The sequence below is a fragment of the Camelus ferus genome, chromosome 6, assembly GCF_009834535.1.
Source record: "Camelus ferus isolate YT-003-E chromosome 6, BCGSAC_Cfer_1.0, whole genome shotgun sequence".
Taxonomy (NCBI): Eukaryota; Metazoa; Chordata; class Mammalia; order Artiodactyla; family Camelidae; genus Camelus; species Camelus ferus.
In genome coordinates, this window is record NC_045701.1 from 19,345,682 (window position 1) to 19,364,571 (window position 18,890).

Sequence of the window (18,890 nt, forward strand, 5' to 3'; positions counted from 1 at the left end):
CCATTCAGCTTGCTACTCTGTCATAGTTTCAACAACCCTGCCTTACTGATATTAAGTATAAGCATTTAACTATGATTTCTCGATAGTAGGTTTATCATCATTGCATGTTCCTTTCTTTTTTTGTCTATCTTAGCTTTTTATTATATGAAGTATTCTGGGTTGATTGATAATCCTTTTTAGAGTGAATGAACATTTTAGAAGTACTTATTAACCTCTTATATGTATATCCTGCTATACATGTGCATGGTTTATCTTAAAGTATTACTGAAGTGTTAATTTAAATTGAGTTTGGTAAAGCCATGTGGGTTTTTTTTAATGTACTGTCTAACTTTTTTCTCAAAATAACCTTTACTTACAAATGATACATTCTAAATAGGTGTACCAAGCCATTTGAATGTAGACTATATCAGAGAAGCCTTGATGAAAATAGAAGATGTATATTCAGTGGAGGATTTAAATATCTGGTCTCTCACTTCAGGAAAACCTACTGCCATAGTACACATACAGCTAAGTATGTTGCTGACGGTAAATGCTGGGGTTGGTGGACTTCTAGCTTTGGAATTAAACATGTGTGCTTATAATTAAGTAGGATGACTTTTCTGCTGGAAATATTTGTTTTAAGGGAAGGGTGAGGCTCTTCAAAAGGTGAGTTGCAGGTCAATATATTAATAACAGATCAATAATTACCTACCTCTTTGGGATGAGATACTACAAATTGATTTTGCCTTTAGATGAAAGGCATTAAGTGTATTTATTATCATGATTTTTCTACATAAGAAAAGCTAGACTCTCACTTTTATTTCTTTAAATCATTTCACAGATTGATGCTTTTATTTTTAATCAAAATAGTACACGCATTTTTTTTAAGTGCAAAAGATGAAAGACTTGGGATTGATGTCTAGTATTCTTTCTCTCCCCAAGAGTGGTCTGGAGAGATTGGAATAAGGAGGAGTCATTCTGGCTTTGTAAACTGATGTACTTCTCTAACAGAATAGCTTCAAGAGGGTAGAAGTCAAATTAATAAAAATATATTCACAGTATAGTAAGGTGGTTTTTGCCCTTTGTCTTGTTCACTAACGTGTAACTGTGTACAATGAAGAGTAATGATATTTTCTTGACATTGCAGTTCCTGGAAGTTCATCTAAATGGGAGGAAGTACAGTCCAAAGCAAAGCATTTATTATTGAACACATTCGGCATGTATAAATGTACTATTCAGCTTCAGAGTTACAGGCAAGAAGTGGACAGAACTTGTGCGAACTGTCAGAGATCCAGTCCCTAATTTTATATGTGTTGGGGACTACTGCCTTATTTATCCTGCAGTCACAGACGTAAGAGCAATAAATGCACACCTCGGTGAGAAATGGAATCCCTGACAGCTGTGTGCATATCAAGCCGGTCTCTCAGAACAGTCACTCCAGCCTGACGGTGCCAGTTTCTGTTTAATGGTAAAATGAGACTTCTCTATGATTTTCAGATGAAGATGTTTCTAAAATGCTGTTTACAGAATGAGACATGACTTATAGATACCTCACAGAAGACAATCCAAGACTGTACTTCATTGATTATGACAGTACCTGTCTTAAAGGAAGCATCAAGAATTCAGTATTTGCATTTAAAAATCCTTTTTAAGGACCATTTTATATCAAGCCAGTGCTGGAAAACTGCGGGGTTTTTTTTTTATTATGTAATCATCACACCCAGCTACTGGAATTTGACACCCAAGCTCTCTTTTTACCAAAATTATTTCTCAACAGATTTCAGAAAGCACTACTAATTATCCAGAAAGTGGAATAAGCATGTATTCCTAGAGTTTCAGAATGATTTATTTCACAAATAAGTCTTAATGGTATTGTTATAATTTGTAATCTGCTTTTTCCAGATGTTACAGGGTTTTGAATCTCAAATGATTTTGATTATTTGTAATCTTATCAGCATCAAATCTTTACATATTGTGGTCACTGACATTAAATTATTTAGGGAATATTATCAGTATTATTCTGAATAGCAGAAGTTAATCATAAACTCAAATTATTATATGTGATAATTTAAAACAAAATATAAGCATGAGGATGGGGTGTGGTGTTTCAGACTTAAGTCTTCCTGAAGTCACTTTTATTGTTCATGGAATTATCTTTAAGAACAGCAAGAAATTGCAAGAGGTAGACAATGATCCTCTGTCCTTTTAAGAACTCCCTTCCCTTTTGTACAGAAGGTTTGCTTGCTACCTTGCTTCTTGCTTCCATACCAGTTAACCTGTGTGTGCCCGTTCAGGGTAAAACTCTGGAAAGCTGAGGTTCGGCTTGCCCTCTACCTCTCACGTGTAGATTAACCACATTCCTCCAGGGAGAACTTTGGCTGGGTCATATGGGTTAGGGATTCTCCATGGACTCCAAAAACCCTACGATATAATTTTGCGGTTTTTCCAATAAGAATACCATAGCAGAAATGCCCAGAGGGATTGGAGGAAGATATTACTCTGGGAAAACAAAATTCTCAAGGGTTTTTGACTTTGTGTGTGTTTTTAAAGCAGGGGAATTGGGATGGACGTTAAATCTGTGTTGTAGGGAGGCTAAGCATAGAAGTTTTCAAACCAAACGCAACTAATTGGTAACAGTTGTGTTAAAGAGGCAGGTGTGAATATTCATGTTTAATTTTGCAGCAGTTGGTTTTGTGATTACCTTTACGCACATTAGAAATCCATTTTCAAAAGGAACAGTTTCTTATACCAAGAATAGATATGGTTCTTTGATTCCTCAGAATCAGAGTAGAGTAGCAATGTACCAGGCAAGCTGTGAACTGAAATCCTAGATGGGCACACCGAAGAAATCTCATGTCAGTGGAGAACAGGAAACAGATCTCATCTTTCTACCAAGTACCTCACTACAAATAACCTAAGATAAAACCTAGATTTACCTGAAAAATTGTTAAGAGTTGATAGTACCCAATGTAAGGGTTGATGAGGATTAATGATTCCCAATAAAACCCAGTGCTTATTGAATTGAATTGAAAATTCACTTTTTAGGATTCTTACTGTGAATCGATTTTAAATGATTTGAATTTTTCTAAAATTTCAGTAGCATATAAACTGTTAAAATCAAAATAAATATAAAATTAAAATACAGAGGGCAAGTAAGAATAAGTAAGAGACGTTTCCATGGGCATCTGGGCATTTGTGAGCTTTGAGTACTTAGCGAGAGAAAGGAAAAGAATATGCCTTATATGCTAGTGGGTTCTCTCATATTTGCAGTTGTTCCTCCTATCTGCAAAGGTTGTTTTTTGTAAACTTTCCTTTATCTTAAATAGATACATCTGACTTTTCATATCTACCCATTCCTTGGAAAGTTGTTTGATGAAACAGTCTAAAACGCATTTGAGGACTGAAAGGATCCCTTTGTAAAATGCAGAAACACTGAAAACTTTTGTAAATCTTACAGTGTTCTGCGTTAAGTGAGGTACACATGGAGTTTCCTGTGCTTTGCATTTTGTAGCAAGGACTTACAGATTTTGTACTTGTACTTTACTGGTTCAGTAAGATTTGGGGACTGATTTAACTTTTTGTAACTTGACAAGACCCACAGAGAAGGATGTGAACTTAGCAGATACAACTAGGGACTACACAGCTGGTCTGTCATTTACCCACTGAGCCACAGCCCTGAGTTACACTCCTCAGCCAACTCTCAGAGAAAGGGCTCTCCATTGTCCTGGGAAAGGCAGTGGCTGAGTTTGTATAAACACCTAGCATTGTTAATTTTGCACAGGGAAAACAGATCACAGCATAAAATCTGGGCAGTTCTTCAGTGTGATGTATTTCAGTTAACATTTGCAAATAATCAGAGTTACTTGTGTACATAACCTGTGTTTTACAACTCTAGCCAGATGCAGAATTTTGATTTATTTTAGGGAAGAGACCTATTGTTTCATGAAGGACCATGCTGCCTTAGAAATATAATGTGGGGAATGTAGTTGAATAAGGCATATTTCAGAGGGCTTTGAAATGCAGAACCCAGAGCAATTGTAATTCCTACATACATTTTTCCATTAGCTATGCCTTGTGTAATGTGAACCTAGATTTTCACAACTTGCAGCTCCCGTCAGTGCAGTTTGCCAAATCACTAGATTTCTTACTTTACTGTTTTCTTTTCAGCTTTGAGTGCTTTGTTCCCAGTCTCTATAACTAAGTTTCCTGCTCATAGGAATCTCAGTGTTGTGGTCCTTTCTCTTGAATCCAGGTGTGCTCACTGAGAGTATTTGTCTCCAGTAGAATTTTCCCAGAATAGACACAGGCAGGATCAGATACGTGAGCTTCCCTTTCATTTTAACGTGAAGAAAAACTATCTTTCAGAGACAAAGCACCACTTACAAATGTGTTTCTGGGTGGGGAAGGACCTTTTTTTTTTTTAACAGCTTATTTTCCTGATCCAGAGTTCTCTGCATGCTGGACCTTCTAGAATAAGTGTGGTGGAAGTAGACACACCATACAACCACACGCGAAAATCACTGCTCATAAGACCCCAGGTTGTGTTTCTCAAACAACTATTCTCACTACTTTAGAAGAGATGAGCATTCACTTCTGAAACAAGCACAATTAGCTAAATTTATTTTCTTCCTGTGTGTTTATATTAATTGGTTCACCATAACAAATAAGGCGTTCTTACAGAATTTGAGCCCCTTTGGAATAAGGTCTTAGGCACCTTTGCTGTTGACTCACTCTAGCTTACATATAGTAAACTTCAAGTTACAGAATGTGTTCCTAGAGACAAGATTGGTTCGTTTGGTTCAGTTTGTCTCTGAGCCGAGCTTCGCTCATGAGCGGCTGGGTATTAGTCACAAATGAATAGTGACACTCACTATGTGCTGTGTTGAGGGGAAGCAACCCTGAGTGCCAGACTGAGAGACATCGTCTTTCTAACCAAAATATTGTTCACAAACCCTGGCTGCAAACATGTCCTGTGAATCACAGCTCACAGGGCTTCAGATTTATTTTACAGATCGCCAGTCAGGGGTATTGCTTGTGATGTTGGTAGCAGGCAAATTGAAGAGAATTGCTGTGGAGTTCCTCAGTGTTGAATGAATTGTGTGTGTGCAGCTTGGTTACACATGGAGGCCAGTCTGCCATTGAATTCTCACTTCTAAAAGGTTTAACCTGTTCCTCAGTGGTACTGTGAGGACCAACAAACATTTTCCGAATTTTGGTAAGATTGGAAAACATTTATGGAGGTTTTCCCAGTTTAACCCATGACAGTGTTCATTTGAATATTGCAATTAAGTATATTCTGAAATAACTGCAACACAAAATTGAAATGTGCCAGTATGTCAGCTTTGCACCTAAAGATAATGTATATTTGGAAAGCTTATGTTTCTCTAAATAAGTATATGTTAATAAGTAAGCCATATCACAGTTTAAGAAATTGTATATACTTTTCCATATACACCTTCAGAAACCAGGTATTTTGCATATGATTGATTTTAGAAAGATTTTGAAGCTGGAGTTTGTCCATGTAATTTAAGATCAAAGTATAGTATATATATATATATATGTACTGTATTTGCAATTTTCAAATTGTAATTTCCTATACATTTATTAAAGTATTGTTTTGCCATGTGGTTTATTAAAAATGAAAGTGTACAGTTCCTTAAATTAAATTTCTAGGGTTCTTTTACTGAATAATCATAAAGGGCCTTAAAACATAAACTTCTTAGAAAGAAAAGCATTAGAAAATAGGTTTCAACCTATCTAGTTTTATCATCTAATTGTAATGCCCCCTTAGATAAGAACTAAACCTGAAAAAAGTCTTCCAGATAGGATAAAAGAGAGTAAAAGGACCTTTATCTTTTTGTATCGGTCACTTTTAATGTCCCTGCAGCCCCAGCGACAGTGGCAGAACGGAGAGAAAGAAGCTCCTGCAACAGTAGGACTGGGGAGGCCCAGGGGTAAGTCTGAGTGCAGCGGCCTGAAGTGTCGGTGACCAGGAATGCAGGCCAGGGGTCAGACGCCACACCTCACAGGCCTGTCTGCCACAGCCTGTCTGCACGGTTCAAAGAGCTGAGAATGGTTTTCTCATTTTTTAATGGTTAGGGGATCAGAATGACAGTAATATTTAATGATGTAAAAATTATGTGAACTTTAAACGTCAGTGTCTGTAAATAAAGTATTACTTGAACACAGCCACGCTCACCCGGCCAAGCATAGTCCGTGGTGATCTCATGCTGCAGTAGCAGAGTTGAGTAGTTGCGACAAACACGAGATATTTACTGTCTGTTCCCTTTACAGAAAAAGTCCGCCGGCCTCTGGTGCACCCTGTTTACCCTGTTGTACCCTTTTAAGGCCTTAGCAGCATTCGTGGGTGCAGCAAGCTCTCCTAGCGCCTGCTCGGAAGGCTCTGTGCGGGTCGATCAGCCAGCCAGCTGAGTCACCAAAGGGTCTTTTCCTCCCTTTACCTTTTTTCTTTTCTTTATGCCCCTTGGAGTTTGGGGCAGAAATACAGGGAAAGAGTAGCAAGGTTTCCAGTATTATCTACGTACCGTATGTTCTACCTGACATTCAGCAGCAAAGCCATGTTTCTACCTGGAGCAACGTGATCACCAAGATCACTTAATCCTTCTCAACATAAAGCTTATTCACCTGCCTGTTAAATTTCTCACTTAAGTTATGACAGAAATGAAATTAATAAAAATGTATGTGTGTTGAGTACCTTATGTAGTTTGTGGCCAGTTGGGAGATCACAAAGGAAAAATGGCATTTTATCTGCTAAGTAAATTGAAAACTGGTTATCAGGCTTTTAAAATAGTACGTTCTTTAAAGTTTGCCAGTTACCTAGGAAAAGATTAAACTTTCTGAAAACAGTAATAAAATACAGTTTTAGATAAGTTATACTAGTAAATACTGAGATGTTACATATTCTTTGATTATATACCTAGATATATTTCTATTTTTGATGTGTCGTTTTTGGGGTCCATGTCAGATGCTAAAATAAATCCTAATTTGGGGTAACAGCCTTATGCTTTCTTATGCTAAACTTTTAGCTTTAATAGTAGAATAATATTTTTCGGTTATCATTCAATTCCAAGTATGATCTATTATAACTGCTACAAGCTATGAAATAAACTAAGCATAAATAGGAAGTATGACACCTTATGACTAACTATCTCTATGTGAATCATGTTTTAGGAAGCTCAGTGAAATGCCACCTAAGATCTCATCATCTTCAAGCACAATTCTTGTTTAAGGCTCTCATTTATAGAATATAAACTGTAAAGTATGGCCTGTGGGTATTACACAATAAACATGAGGATGATACTTTGTAAATTACCAAATAGCTTCCATGCCTCCTGTCCTGGACTCTTCAAAGACTTGTTCTGGTTTGACTTTCAAATTCCTGTTGTCTGTGTTTCACTTGCCAGTTTCTGCATATTGGTTTGTGGGTTTGAGGGTTGTTTTTTTTTTTAACACTTTTGTTCACTTTAACAAAATGCTGACACTATGGAAGAAATGCATATGGGTAGGTTTTTCTCTAAAATATATTGAAATATTCCTTGGTAAGAGAGTAGGATTTTTTTTTTAACAGGAAACTTTTAGAGACCTCCCGAAGCAAGGCTGGCCCTAGAGCAAGACAGACCACCTCAGTTCTCTCGACTCTCCTAGGAATAAAGCTCTGACCCCATCCTCTTCTGTCATCTTTCCCCCACTTCCTGTCCAGAGGAAACCTGCTAACAGCATAAAGGTAGCAGGGATGTTTATCTCTGAGCAGTGAATGTTTGGCTCCAACTTCAGAACTGGGGTGAAGATAAGAGTTTCCTGGACTTGATCACTAATCTATCATATTCAGCTGTGAAGGCTATAGGACAAATCCCAGTTCCAACAGGCTTTTAATCCGTTACAGCTTGACTGGAGTTTCAGTATTAACAGAACACAAGCCTATTCCATCCTCTTTTTGATTCTTTGTGTAAGAATATTTTCCAAAACCCAGGATATTTTTAAAACCCCTAAGAAAAGTATTACAGAAGTTAACAGTGTTTTAACCATTGATATACATTCGGTTTCAGAAGCATTCTCATCTTAGATACCATGATATTGAAATTGAGACATCTCAAGATGTTTGTTCAATTGTTTGGAAAAAATTTTTTTTTCTAGAGTAGATTGGCTTCCAGATGCCATCATTTTATAATCATTCATTCAACTAAGAATTACTCTTTGAAGGCTGCCTCCCTACCACTGAGCATGTTACAGACTAGAACATGAAACTCCTATTTATTTTTAAAATTAAACAAGAAATGAAACAATATTGCCATTTTGGAGAGCATATTGGGCCATACGGTCATCCCTATAGATAGATCACACTCCCATAAGGGATGGCTTGAGAAACTGGGCTGTGGTATAAAACCCATCCTTTCGGTAAAAACACACAAACTCCTTTTAATCTGGTGACTGCTTACTTCCCCACCCACAGTTCCATCCTCTCCATGACTATATCCTACCTCCCATGTATCAGCCATACCAAACTACAGTCAACCTTTGGTTAACGGAGGAAATAATATTTGCTAATTTGTATTGAGCCCTGACTGCATTTCAGACACTGTGCCATGCACATTTTATGTATTTAATCCTTGTGATGGTACCTTAAAGAACACTATAATCTTCATTTTGCAAATGAAACTGAGATCAGAAATGGTTAAGTGATCAAAGTCATATAGGTAGAGCAGTAATGCAGGAATAGAAGCCATAGACAACTCTTAAATACAGTTATAACTAGTAAACATGTAATACAAAAGGGATGCAATGTAGACTAATGTAGTTAAAACCATAACCAAGTTTTAGATAACAGTTGTATAAAAGTAATGGAAGTATAATAGTTTAGGAATGCAACTCAAATGTATATGATTACATGCAAGCTTAGCAAAAAAGTAGCCCAAAGTTTATGCTATTTCTTCATTGAGTTCTTGTTTTCTGAGGTACCAGAATGGCACTTAATTGCATCTCAGCACATTCCCTTCACTGGCCCTTCCTCTCCTTATTCCTCAGCCCTCACAGCCATGACTGGGAAAGGCTGGGATCCAAGCCACAGGGGCTGGACTCCTCCTGGCCTTCCCTCTATAGTCAGCCTGTCCTTTAAGTCCAGAACACAGCATTTCCCAGTCCACACCTGGTCTTGTTTGTAAGCAGGGGATGGGGGAGGGTATTCCATGTTACAATCAACAAACCATAGCACCCACTGGTCACAGCAGCCCCCCAAATCTTAAGTCAATTCATGCACAGTTTGAGGGGAGGGAAGGACAGCTATAAATTAAGAAAGGGCTGTGCCCACCAGTCAGCCATCACCCAAAAATGATAGAGACAAAGAGCGAGCTCAGAAACACTGCACAGAGTGTGTGAACCCACAGGAAACAAAACAAAACAAAACGCAAGCCTCTGTTATTTCATAGAAATTACCAGGAAGGCATCCCCACAAGTCATGGAATTACGGGTTAAAGCTGATCTCATCTTGGTTGGGAGTCGGTAAAGTCTAGTTGATATCTGGGGTAGTTACTAGGCAGCTCCAAAGCAAAGAGATGCTTTCCCTGTGAGCTCACACAGAGGCAGGGACTCTGGAGGGCTGCCCGGGTTTCCATCCTGGCTTTCTCCCTAACAGTGAGAACTGGGGAAAGTTACTGAACTCTGTGCCTCAGTTTCTCCATTTGAAAATGGGGATAAGAAATGTCTCTACCTAATGTGACATATACGAGGATTAAATGAACCACATAATGAAAGTGCTAAGAATACACAAAACTCAAATGTCAGCTATCATTATTACAAGTGCATTTCTTCACAAATGCACTTTTTTTGACTAACTGAGCACTACGAGTCTTGCAGCTCCCAGAACAAGACTAACCTTCTTATCTTCTCCTCCTCTGCCCCCTTTGTTATCTGGAAGATCTTTTCCCCAATTTATTTAACTCATAAAAACGATCTCATCCTTAAAGTCTGTCCTCAAGCATCAACTCCTCCAAGAAGTTTTCCTTGCTGTCCCTAAGTGAGTTAGGAGCCCCTCCTCTGCTCCCCTCCCTCATTCGGTCACTGTCACTGTCACCATGGAGAGCCACCACTGTCTGATTACCCACAAACTGCCTGGGGGGGACCCAGATCTCCTCCTTGAGTCTGCAGCATTAGAGACACAGGAGGGCTGCGTGAATGTTCCCACGGTTGGAAACTATACTAATTAATTATCTATATGCACAGATTTTTTTTTAAGGAGCCCTAAGTACCACCACTGTCAGTGCTCTGATCTCTTCCTTACCTCATAAGGTATCCAAACCTCTATCATAAAACTGCTCTTCTGTAAAGATATTCCAGATTGGCCATCTCCCAATGACCAGCTGGTTTTTTTGTATGTGGGATATGTATAATTATACTACAGCCATGCAAGTGTTTATGCTTTTCTTTATCTTTTCATTTTAGGATTGCAACAGAAATTAGACACTTTTCTGAAATACCCCCAGACAGTTATGCAACTAAATTGGTTTTAACAGCCAGCAGTTATTATCACTTACAGAGTCTGATAATCTCTCTTGGAGCCCAGTGGAAGGACTGAGCTGGTTCCTGTCAATTCTAGTCTTACTGATAACAGCTTATTTGTTTTTATAAAAGACTCTTTCTTTCTAAAAGATGAATTAATAAAGTGACTATTTTCAGCTTGAAATGGGGGAACAGCTCACACTACTTTCAAAGAACTGATGGATTTTAAATCAATGACCTCACTGTTACAGCATGTAGGCAAGTATGCACAAGCGCACTAGATTAAGAGGCAGGGGCTTTGCTATGTGTGTCTCATTGGACGGGTTACTACATTTAGCTGGTCCTCAGTCTGGCTGTCTGAATAAAAAAAACAATAACAACAACGACAGCATTGATTGAATGCTTAGCACCATACCTGCCAGGCAGTGTTCCAAAAGCTTTTCAAATATTTATCTTTTCTTAATCCATTTCAAGCAGAGACATTCTCATTTTTATTTTGGGGAATTAACTGTTCTGAAAGCTTTTCAGGTTTTCAGGAACCCTACCAAACAGCCCTGTGAGTTATTATAACCCCAGTTTTACAGATGAGGAAGCTGAGGCAGAGAAAGGTTAAGAAACTCACCTCCAGTTATTAACCTTGAGCTGGGATTCAAATCCAGGCAGTCTGGCCCCAGTGTCCACTCTCTTACCCTTTACCATGTGATCAGCACTGAGCTTGACCTCATAGGTTATCTAGTGCAGTATTGCGTGCTGTTCTAAGAGGGCCGGGGGTGGCTGCTCTGGGCCACAGCAAAGACCTGCCTGCGTAGGCAGCTGTCGGGGGCGGAGAGGGGCGGAAGTGGGTAACAAGGGGCATAGCAGGAATGTGCCTGTTTCATCAGTGACTGTCCAACCAGATAGACAGGTTACCTTAACTCTGTCCCTATGCCTCCCAGAGCTGCCTGAGGTTTCTAACATGTTTTTCAAATAAACACCCTGAAGGGCTGTGCCTTACTGCCTCCTCTCTTGCATACTTGGTTGGTGAGACACTAAGAAGAGACAGCGTGGTGCAGTGGAAAGGAGAGGGTTTGGATCCAGCCTGCAGTGGGTTCAGATTCGGCTCTGTGAACTTAATAGCTGTGTGATCGTAGCAAGGGCTTGAAGCTGTCAGCTGTACAAGAGGATAACACCCTGGACCTCACAGGCTTGCTTTAGGGCTGAACCAAAACTGCATACATAAAACGTCTACACTGTGCTTGATGCTCAATAAAATGTCATCTCTTTTCTCCACTTCCCACTCCGTGGTTGAGAAATTGCAAGTGTCCCTGCAGGACACATATAATTAGTTTAGTCTAATTCAGGTATCATTTATTCAGCAAAGGATGTTACCTGAGGATGGAAAGAAACTATTATCAGGGGTTTTATATCCGGTCATTTCATTCATACCAGCTTCCTGTACGTGGGGCAGAACTGACCTTGAACTTATCTCCAGCTTCACTCAGTGTGATCTTAGGTAAATTATTTGACATCTTCAGGCTCAGCTTTTTATTGGTAAAGTGGGGGGATCATACTAGTACCTGAACTTAGAGGACTGTGGTGAGAATTAAATGAGATGATGTGTACAAAGGGCCTGGCATGTGCTAGGTGCTCACTCAATGGTGGCTGCAGCTGTCATTATTCCTATTTTGGGTTCCCGGGCTTCCTTGGCTCCAGCAGAAGCTTTCCTGACACCCTACAAACAGGCTCAAAGTCACAGACCTAAATATACAATTAAGATGCAGGATCTGCTTCACCAGTGAGTCATTCATAACCATCCCAGCACAGATCATGCCTTCAGCTCAAAGATGACATCCTATCATAGACCCTTCGTCTTCCTTCTACCAAAATCCTCTGCTTAGGGCTTCGTCTTCCTTCTACCAAAATCCTCTGCTTAGGGCTGCTTCTGGGGAACCATAGATGGGCACAAGAACCTAAAAGTTCTTAGGAAGCCTCTTGGTTCAATAAACCCACACCTCCTAACTCAGGGTCTAAAAATTGTTTTTCTCTACAGGGAGACCTACAAAGAGATGTGTGTGCATCACATCACAGTGACAGAGGAGAGCTCAGAGGATAGGGAGCCCCATGAGGGGGATGTCCCCCCACCATGTCCCTAGGACAGGCACGACTAGTAATAGTATGAGTTCAGCACATGTCCTCATCTTCCCTCCCACCCCCACTTCACAACGAATGTCCCTCCAATCTGAAACACCAAGTTCACCAACTACAGCCCGATCCTCCAAACACACCTGTCCCTGTACCCGGTTCTTATTTGCACAGTAGGACAGTAGGCCTTATTTCATGAGTAAGATAGGGAGGGCTTTCATCCCTCACCCTCACCCCACAGCCTTCCCAGGGCCACCTCCACAGCATCTGAACAGGGTTGAGCTACTCTACTTTATCATCACCTGGGATTCTTCCTACCATTCCTCAGTGGACTTCAAAGTTGAACACACCCATAGCCCAACTAAACTGAGCCCACTAGACTGTCAGCACTGTGCCACAGTGAGTGGCGCAAAGTGGGCCTCGAGAGATCACTGCCGAATAAACGACGAATGAATACATTTAGACTGTAGGGGAGTGGAAGTCATGACATGGAGCAGGACCTTGTGGGGCCCTCTGGGGTACCAATCCTTTCTGTGTCCCCATTTCCTGTTTGTAGGAGATAGGCTTCATTCACGTTGGCGTTGGGAACAGAGGAAGGTTTGTTGCAGGGCCAAGCAGGGAGAATGGGTGGCTCGTGCTCAAAAAAACCCAAACTCTCTGATGGTTTTCAGGGAGAAGTTGTTATGGGCTTCTATATTTGGGGTGAGGGCCACAGGATGTGTGCCTTGCTTCTGATTATTGGTGGTGAGGCAACAGGGCAGTGTTCCGGGAGTCTTGTGCTCAGCCTGAAGCTGCCATCTTCCACCTGGTGGGTGCCTTAGTTCCTACAGAACAACTCAAAGGTATTATTATGTATATTCCTTGAGGAGGAACCAGGACCCTGCCCCAAAGCTGCACTATTGTTTCTCAGCTGTTCCTCCCTTGTCTCTGCACTCCCTCCCTTCCCTGATAAGGAACTGTTTGAATCTGCCCTTTGGAAGGTCAAAGAGGCTGAATGAAGCCTAGTTTCTATAAACAGGAAATGAGGGACACAAGGACAGGTGAAAGGGAGGGATTACAAAGGTACATGGAAAAAATTTGGGGAATGATATGTGTGTCCTCTGTCTTGATGGTGCTGACTGATTCACTGGTGCACAAATACACCAAATATTACAAAATCATACCCTTTAAATGTGTGTAAGGCATTGTATGTCAATTATATCTCAATTAAAAACAAGAGTAAAAAAATTCAATAAAATTAAAAATTCAGCTCCCAAGTCACTCTAGCCACATTTCAAGCACTCGGTAGTATTAACTAAAAAATTGGCACTTGCCATCTACCTCTGCTTGGATTAAATCATGAGCTGCTGCAGCTGCTGCCATCCAACACACCCTGAAAGGAGTTCAGGATGGACGTCAGGAATGAGGCCCTCTGTGCTCTGGGAAAACTGGCTAAACAGGCCTTCAGATAGATATTTTCAAGAGAAGATTTTATGACCCCAATTCTTGTGTCTCCTCCTATCTAGAAAAGCACTAAAATCATTAACAGTGACGTCTGCTCCTCGTGACTAGCAGCAGCCTCTGCCTAAATGTGTGCTTGATTGCACATCCCCCTTCACTGAAATCATACATAACACTGAGTTTTCTCCCTCTCTGGAACAGTTTCTCAGAGCTTTCTGGGATGCTGTCTCCCAGGCTATAGTCTTCATTTTGCCCCTAAATAAAACTTAACCCACAACTTTCATGTTGTGTGATTTTATTTCAGTCAATAGTCTTGGCGACCCCACAAAGGGACCCAGAGCAGACTTCTCTCCTTTGCCTGAACTCTATGAGGAACCGGAGCCTTGGTACCAGCAGAGGCCCTTTGCGCCCATCCACCTCCTGGGAGAGTCCAGATGAATCTGGGTGAGTCTCCCCTGGTTCTCAGATCTCCCATATTTGTTGATGATCCTGAGTTTTATTTGGTGGTGTTTCCAGGTACCTGGCCCTCCAGTCAAGAGATATTGGGGGGAGAGACATAACCAGTGGAGATGTGCTGGATGGGGATGGTTGAAAGATACCAGGAAAATACCCATGCGGCCTGGTTGAAAGATACCAAGGTCTGGACTGAGTGGCTAGGCAAGAGAGAGCAGACGCTTTTCTTCAGTTTGGCTACCTCAATAGAATTTGTCAGGGATAAAATTTCACTTTTATCCCTGACAAATTCAACTTTAAAATGAGAAATAGAGTCTTTCAAACAAAGAAACAAAGGGCATCAGAAAACCAACCTCCGACTAACATCCCAGCCAGATTCATGTACAGAGCTCATACTTACAAGTACCCACTTAATTGGGGAAACCATGCTAAAGGAGATTTCAATCTAAAATAGCCAATTTAGGGTTCTTTTGATATTCCAAAATTGATATTTTTGCGTGCACAGTTAGAAAAAGCCAGCCATAAGAGCAAAAGGACGGAATGGAATGCTTACTTGATTGGTATTTAGAAGCTTCTAAAAGAGGAAATGATAAAGTAACTTCTTTGTAGGAAACCAACAAGAATTGCTTAAAACTGTATCAGAACTAAAAAAGGCTGCTAGCACTGACACTGTCTCTCCCTCTGCTTCTCCCACGTATTTTCTTCAATCTGAATTGCCTGGTCCAGACACGATCTCTTTTTCTCTTCCATCTTTTCCACCTCCTTCTGTTCCCTCTTCCCTGGTAAAGGAGGATAAAAATTCAGAGGTGATTATCGCTCCCCTTAATGAGAAATCTATTACAGGGAGAGGTGAACCATCCTCGGTGCTCATGTACACACCCTGGACCCAAGCAGAACTTAGAGCCTTGTCTAAGGAATTTTCCAATCCAAGGTAGAATCCATTGGGGTTTGCTAAGGAGTCTGAGTTAACCATCCAGACCTATGAGCCCTGGTTTTCAAATCTGTATCAATTAGTTTCTGAAAGCAAACCAAGGGAATGGACAGAGAAAGCAGGTTGCAAACGACCTCTAATGGACTTTGAATTACATAGTCCACAGGCTCACACTGAATACAAGGAATTAGCTCAATAATTACTCAGATTTAATCCCAGAGCTTTTTCCAAAAAGGTACAGATTGGACAAAGATTCATCAGTGCAAGCAAAGACCCGATGAACCAATTCCGGACTATTATGAAAGGTTTAAAAAAAAACTTTTAAGGACTATTCTGGCTTGACACCTGAATCATTCTCTAATCACCAAAATGATCCTTTAATTAACTCTGCCTTTTTGGAAGGCTTAGATGAAGAATTGACTACTCTAGTCAAAAGACACAGTCTAGGTTGGTCCACATTACCTACAAATGCCCTTCTTATACTGGCTGACCAACTTCTCAAGACCATTAAAAAAAAGAAAAGAGGATATCTAAAAAAATCATGAACCTTCAATTGTGCTAATTAAGTACTCAATGCCAGCTGAAGTTTAACCGACCCCATTTAATCCACAACCGATAGAGAAAACCAACGTTCCCTTTTACTGCAGAAAACCATCAGAAAATAAATTGTAAGAAGAAGAAGCCTAGAAGGAAAACTGGATTTTAGACCAGAATTACAAGTTAAACAAGAATAGGGCTGCTCTCGGGGGACATGGGGCGTCTTCCCCCTTCCCCTCTCTAACACCATAGGAGAAGTAGAAATGATTGTACAAGGAGAAACAATTAAAGCCCTGATGGATACAGGGGCCACCTTTTCAGTCTTGAACCCTACTAAAATTAAAGGATCTCTCTTTCAGAGTAATTCCTTGTACAGATGGTAGGGATTTCTAATGCACCTATTAAGGCTTTTAAATCATTACCTTTAGAATGCTACTTAGGGGAACATAAAGGAAGGCACTCCTTTTTTCTAGTAGAAAGCGCTCCCGTTCACCTGATAGGCAGAGATCTATTCGAAACTCATGAAATCTGTATTTCCTTTACTATTAAAGGAGAAATGTTCCTAGATCTGAAGGACCAGACTTCCTTCGTCGTATAATGTTTGTGACTCATGATGAGGATGACACTGAACAAGGCAAATTGCTAGGCTTAGTACCTAAAGAATTGTGGGCACTTGATTCTACCGACATTGGAAGAATACATTCCGCACCTGACCCATTAAAATATTGCCATTCTGTAGGGCCAAACCCTGATGCCTTACTGTCCATATTCCTAAAAACAGTGACTTCTTTTCTGTGATAGAGCTCTGTAGCACTTTTATTTTTTTGTATTCCTGTACATCCAGATGATCACTATCTTTTTGCCTTTTCTTGGAATGAGAGGCAATATATGAGGACTGTAATGTCAGAGGGCTATATTGAAAGTCCCACTTACTTCTCCCAGATACTAAAAGCAGACCTAGAAAATCCTTTCAGAATTCTGACACTGAGAGAACAAGCACTTCTAGGACAACTTGCTTTTCTCTCCCTGTGCCTTAAGACCAGGCTCTCAGGAACATTTATCTTACCTAGACCATCTCTAATTCCTGAGACGGCAGGAAAGAAGAAAAAAAAGGGGGGGGGATGAAGCCTTTTAAATTTAGCTTGTTCCAACTGTTAAAACTACTGTATTTTATATTGTAATACCTGATTCATGACCAAGTTTAGAAAATGAAGCTATGAGATCTCTGTGTCTATCTATATGTCTATGTGTGTATCATATGTGTCTACCTTTGGATGGTATTATCAAAATTAAATTGTAAATGAGCTCTACTTAATTGGCCTAATAGGAAATTAAGTGCTTATATAAATTTTCAGAAATTTAAAAGGAAACTGGCCAGAATGAATTTCAGGTTCACATGAACTGGGAAATATTCAGTATTAAATTAATACCTGGTATTAAAGTTAAAGCTTGCTGATCTAATTAATATAGGCATGTCTTTAGACTCATCAACATTAAGTATAATACCTTTATTGTAACTAGGTTTAATAGAAGTCATATAAGATCCTATTGTATCTGTTGCAAATTTGTGGGCAAGAAAAATAATTTGGCATGGTGCAATTTTTAAAAGTAAAGTGAATGCAAATGAGATAAGAGCCTCTGGATGAATTCTTTAGGAGTAATATATTTTAGAAATGTCTACTTAAAAAGAATTTCTCCAGATATTTGGTAACTTAAATTTTTGAGTTGTGCTAAATTAAGTTAAATGGTGGAAGTTTATTGAATAACGAGATCATTCCCAAATATAGTAAGATAATGAAACATGAATTACTGAATATTGGCTTCCTTTTGCAGAAAAGCTAAAGTTATGTAGGACTATTAATCAATATGTTTAGTGCCCAAATAAGGTATTTTCTACAAGAAAGCACATGGTGTTTTATAAATTATTATTGATATTTATGTTTGCCAATCTACAGAATACTAATGTAAAAGATATTCATAATTGCTTAGTTCTTAGTTTTCATTAGAAATTGAGATTTTTAAGAGTTAAGGATTCTATGTCATTCTAAGTGAAGTAAGCCAGACAGAGAAAGAAAAATACCATATGAGATCGCTCATATGTGGAATCTAAAAAAAAAAAGAAAGAAAAGAAACAAACAAAGCATAAATACAAAACAGAAATAGACTCACAGACATAGAATACAAACTTATGGTTGCCAAGGGGGTAGGGGGTGGGAAGAGATAGACTGAGATTTCAAAATTGTAGAATAGATAAACAAGATTATACTGTATAGCACAGGGAAATATATACAAGGTCTTATGGTAGCTCATAGAGAAAAAAAGTGACAATGTATATATATATGTTCCTGTATAACTGAAAAATTGTGCTCTACACTGGAATTTGACACAACATTGTAAAATTATTATAAATCAATAAAAATGTTTAAAAAAAGAGTTGAGGATTCTATTTTTAAAATTTAATTAAAGCTACTAAGAAAAATAAAGGAAACTTTCAGTATACAGTAGGAAAGTAGGATGTCTGATTCCATAAAGAAGGTCTGAGGAATGGAATTGCATTTAGTTTAAGGGAAAATAAAACTAGGTTTGTCCTATAGCTGGTTGTTTCTGGATGGAGAAAAATAAGAAGCAAACTAATGTGGATAAAGAAAGTGGAAAAGAAACCCTAGGAAGAGAGCTTTGTGTATGATCAGGACTAATTAAATTTAGATTTAATTTAAATAAGTAAATGGATTTGGTTGTTAAAAATAAACTGATGCAAAATTTGAATTTAGTTTTACTCTCTGATAAGAGGAGATTTTTCTTAAAATGTTGATCTGTTTTTGATAATAGAGTATAAATTTTCTTTTACCTTTAATTGTAAATCTGTTATAAGTTTCCATATTTGCCTTTGAAATGTTTTATCCCTTTGGCTAAAGAA

At 39.2% G+C, this 18,890-nt stretch overlaps 2 protein-coding genes across 6 annotated transcripts in view; one reads left to right on the top strand and one right to left on the bottom strand.

Moving 5' to 3' along the window:
* SLC30A4 (solute carrier family 30 member 4) overlaps window positions 1-7,311 on the top strand; it is a 32,604-nt gene extending 25,293 nt beyond the window's left edge. Inside the window, exons 7-8 of the mRNA XM_032481274.1 lie at window positions 377-511; window positions 1,127-7,311. Coding sequence (XP_032337165.1) covers window positions 377-511; window positions 1,127-1,281 — 290 coding nt within the window. The 3' untranslated portion in view covers window positions 1,282-7,311. The remainder of the gene's footprint in view (window positions 1-376; window positions 512-1,126) is intronic.
* The window catches only part of LOC106731167, a 74,594-nt gene that overhangs the window by 39,073 nt on the left and 16,631 nt on the right, over window positions 1-18,890 (bottom strand). Inside the window, exon 3 of one of the 5 annotated variants that reach the window (XR_004320479.1) lies at window positions 17,146-17,157. The exons of the other annotated variants lie outside the window; for them this stretch is intronic. The gene's annotated coding sequence lies outside the window, so the exon portion shown is untranslated. Of the gene's footprint in view, window positions 1-17,145; window positions 17,158-18,890 lie in introns of those variants that run through there. 5 annotated transcript variants of the gene reach the window in all.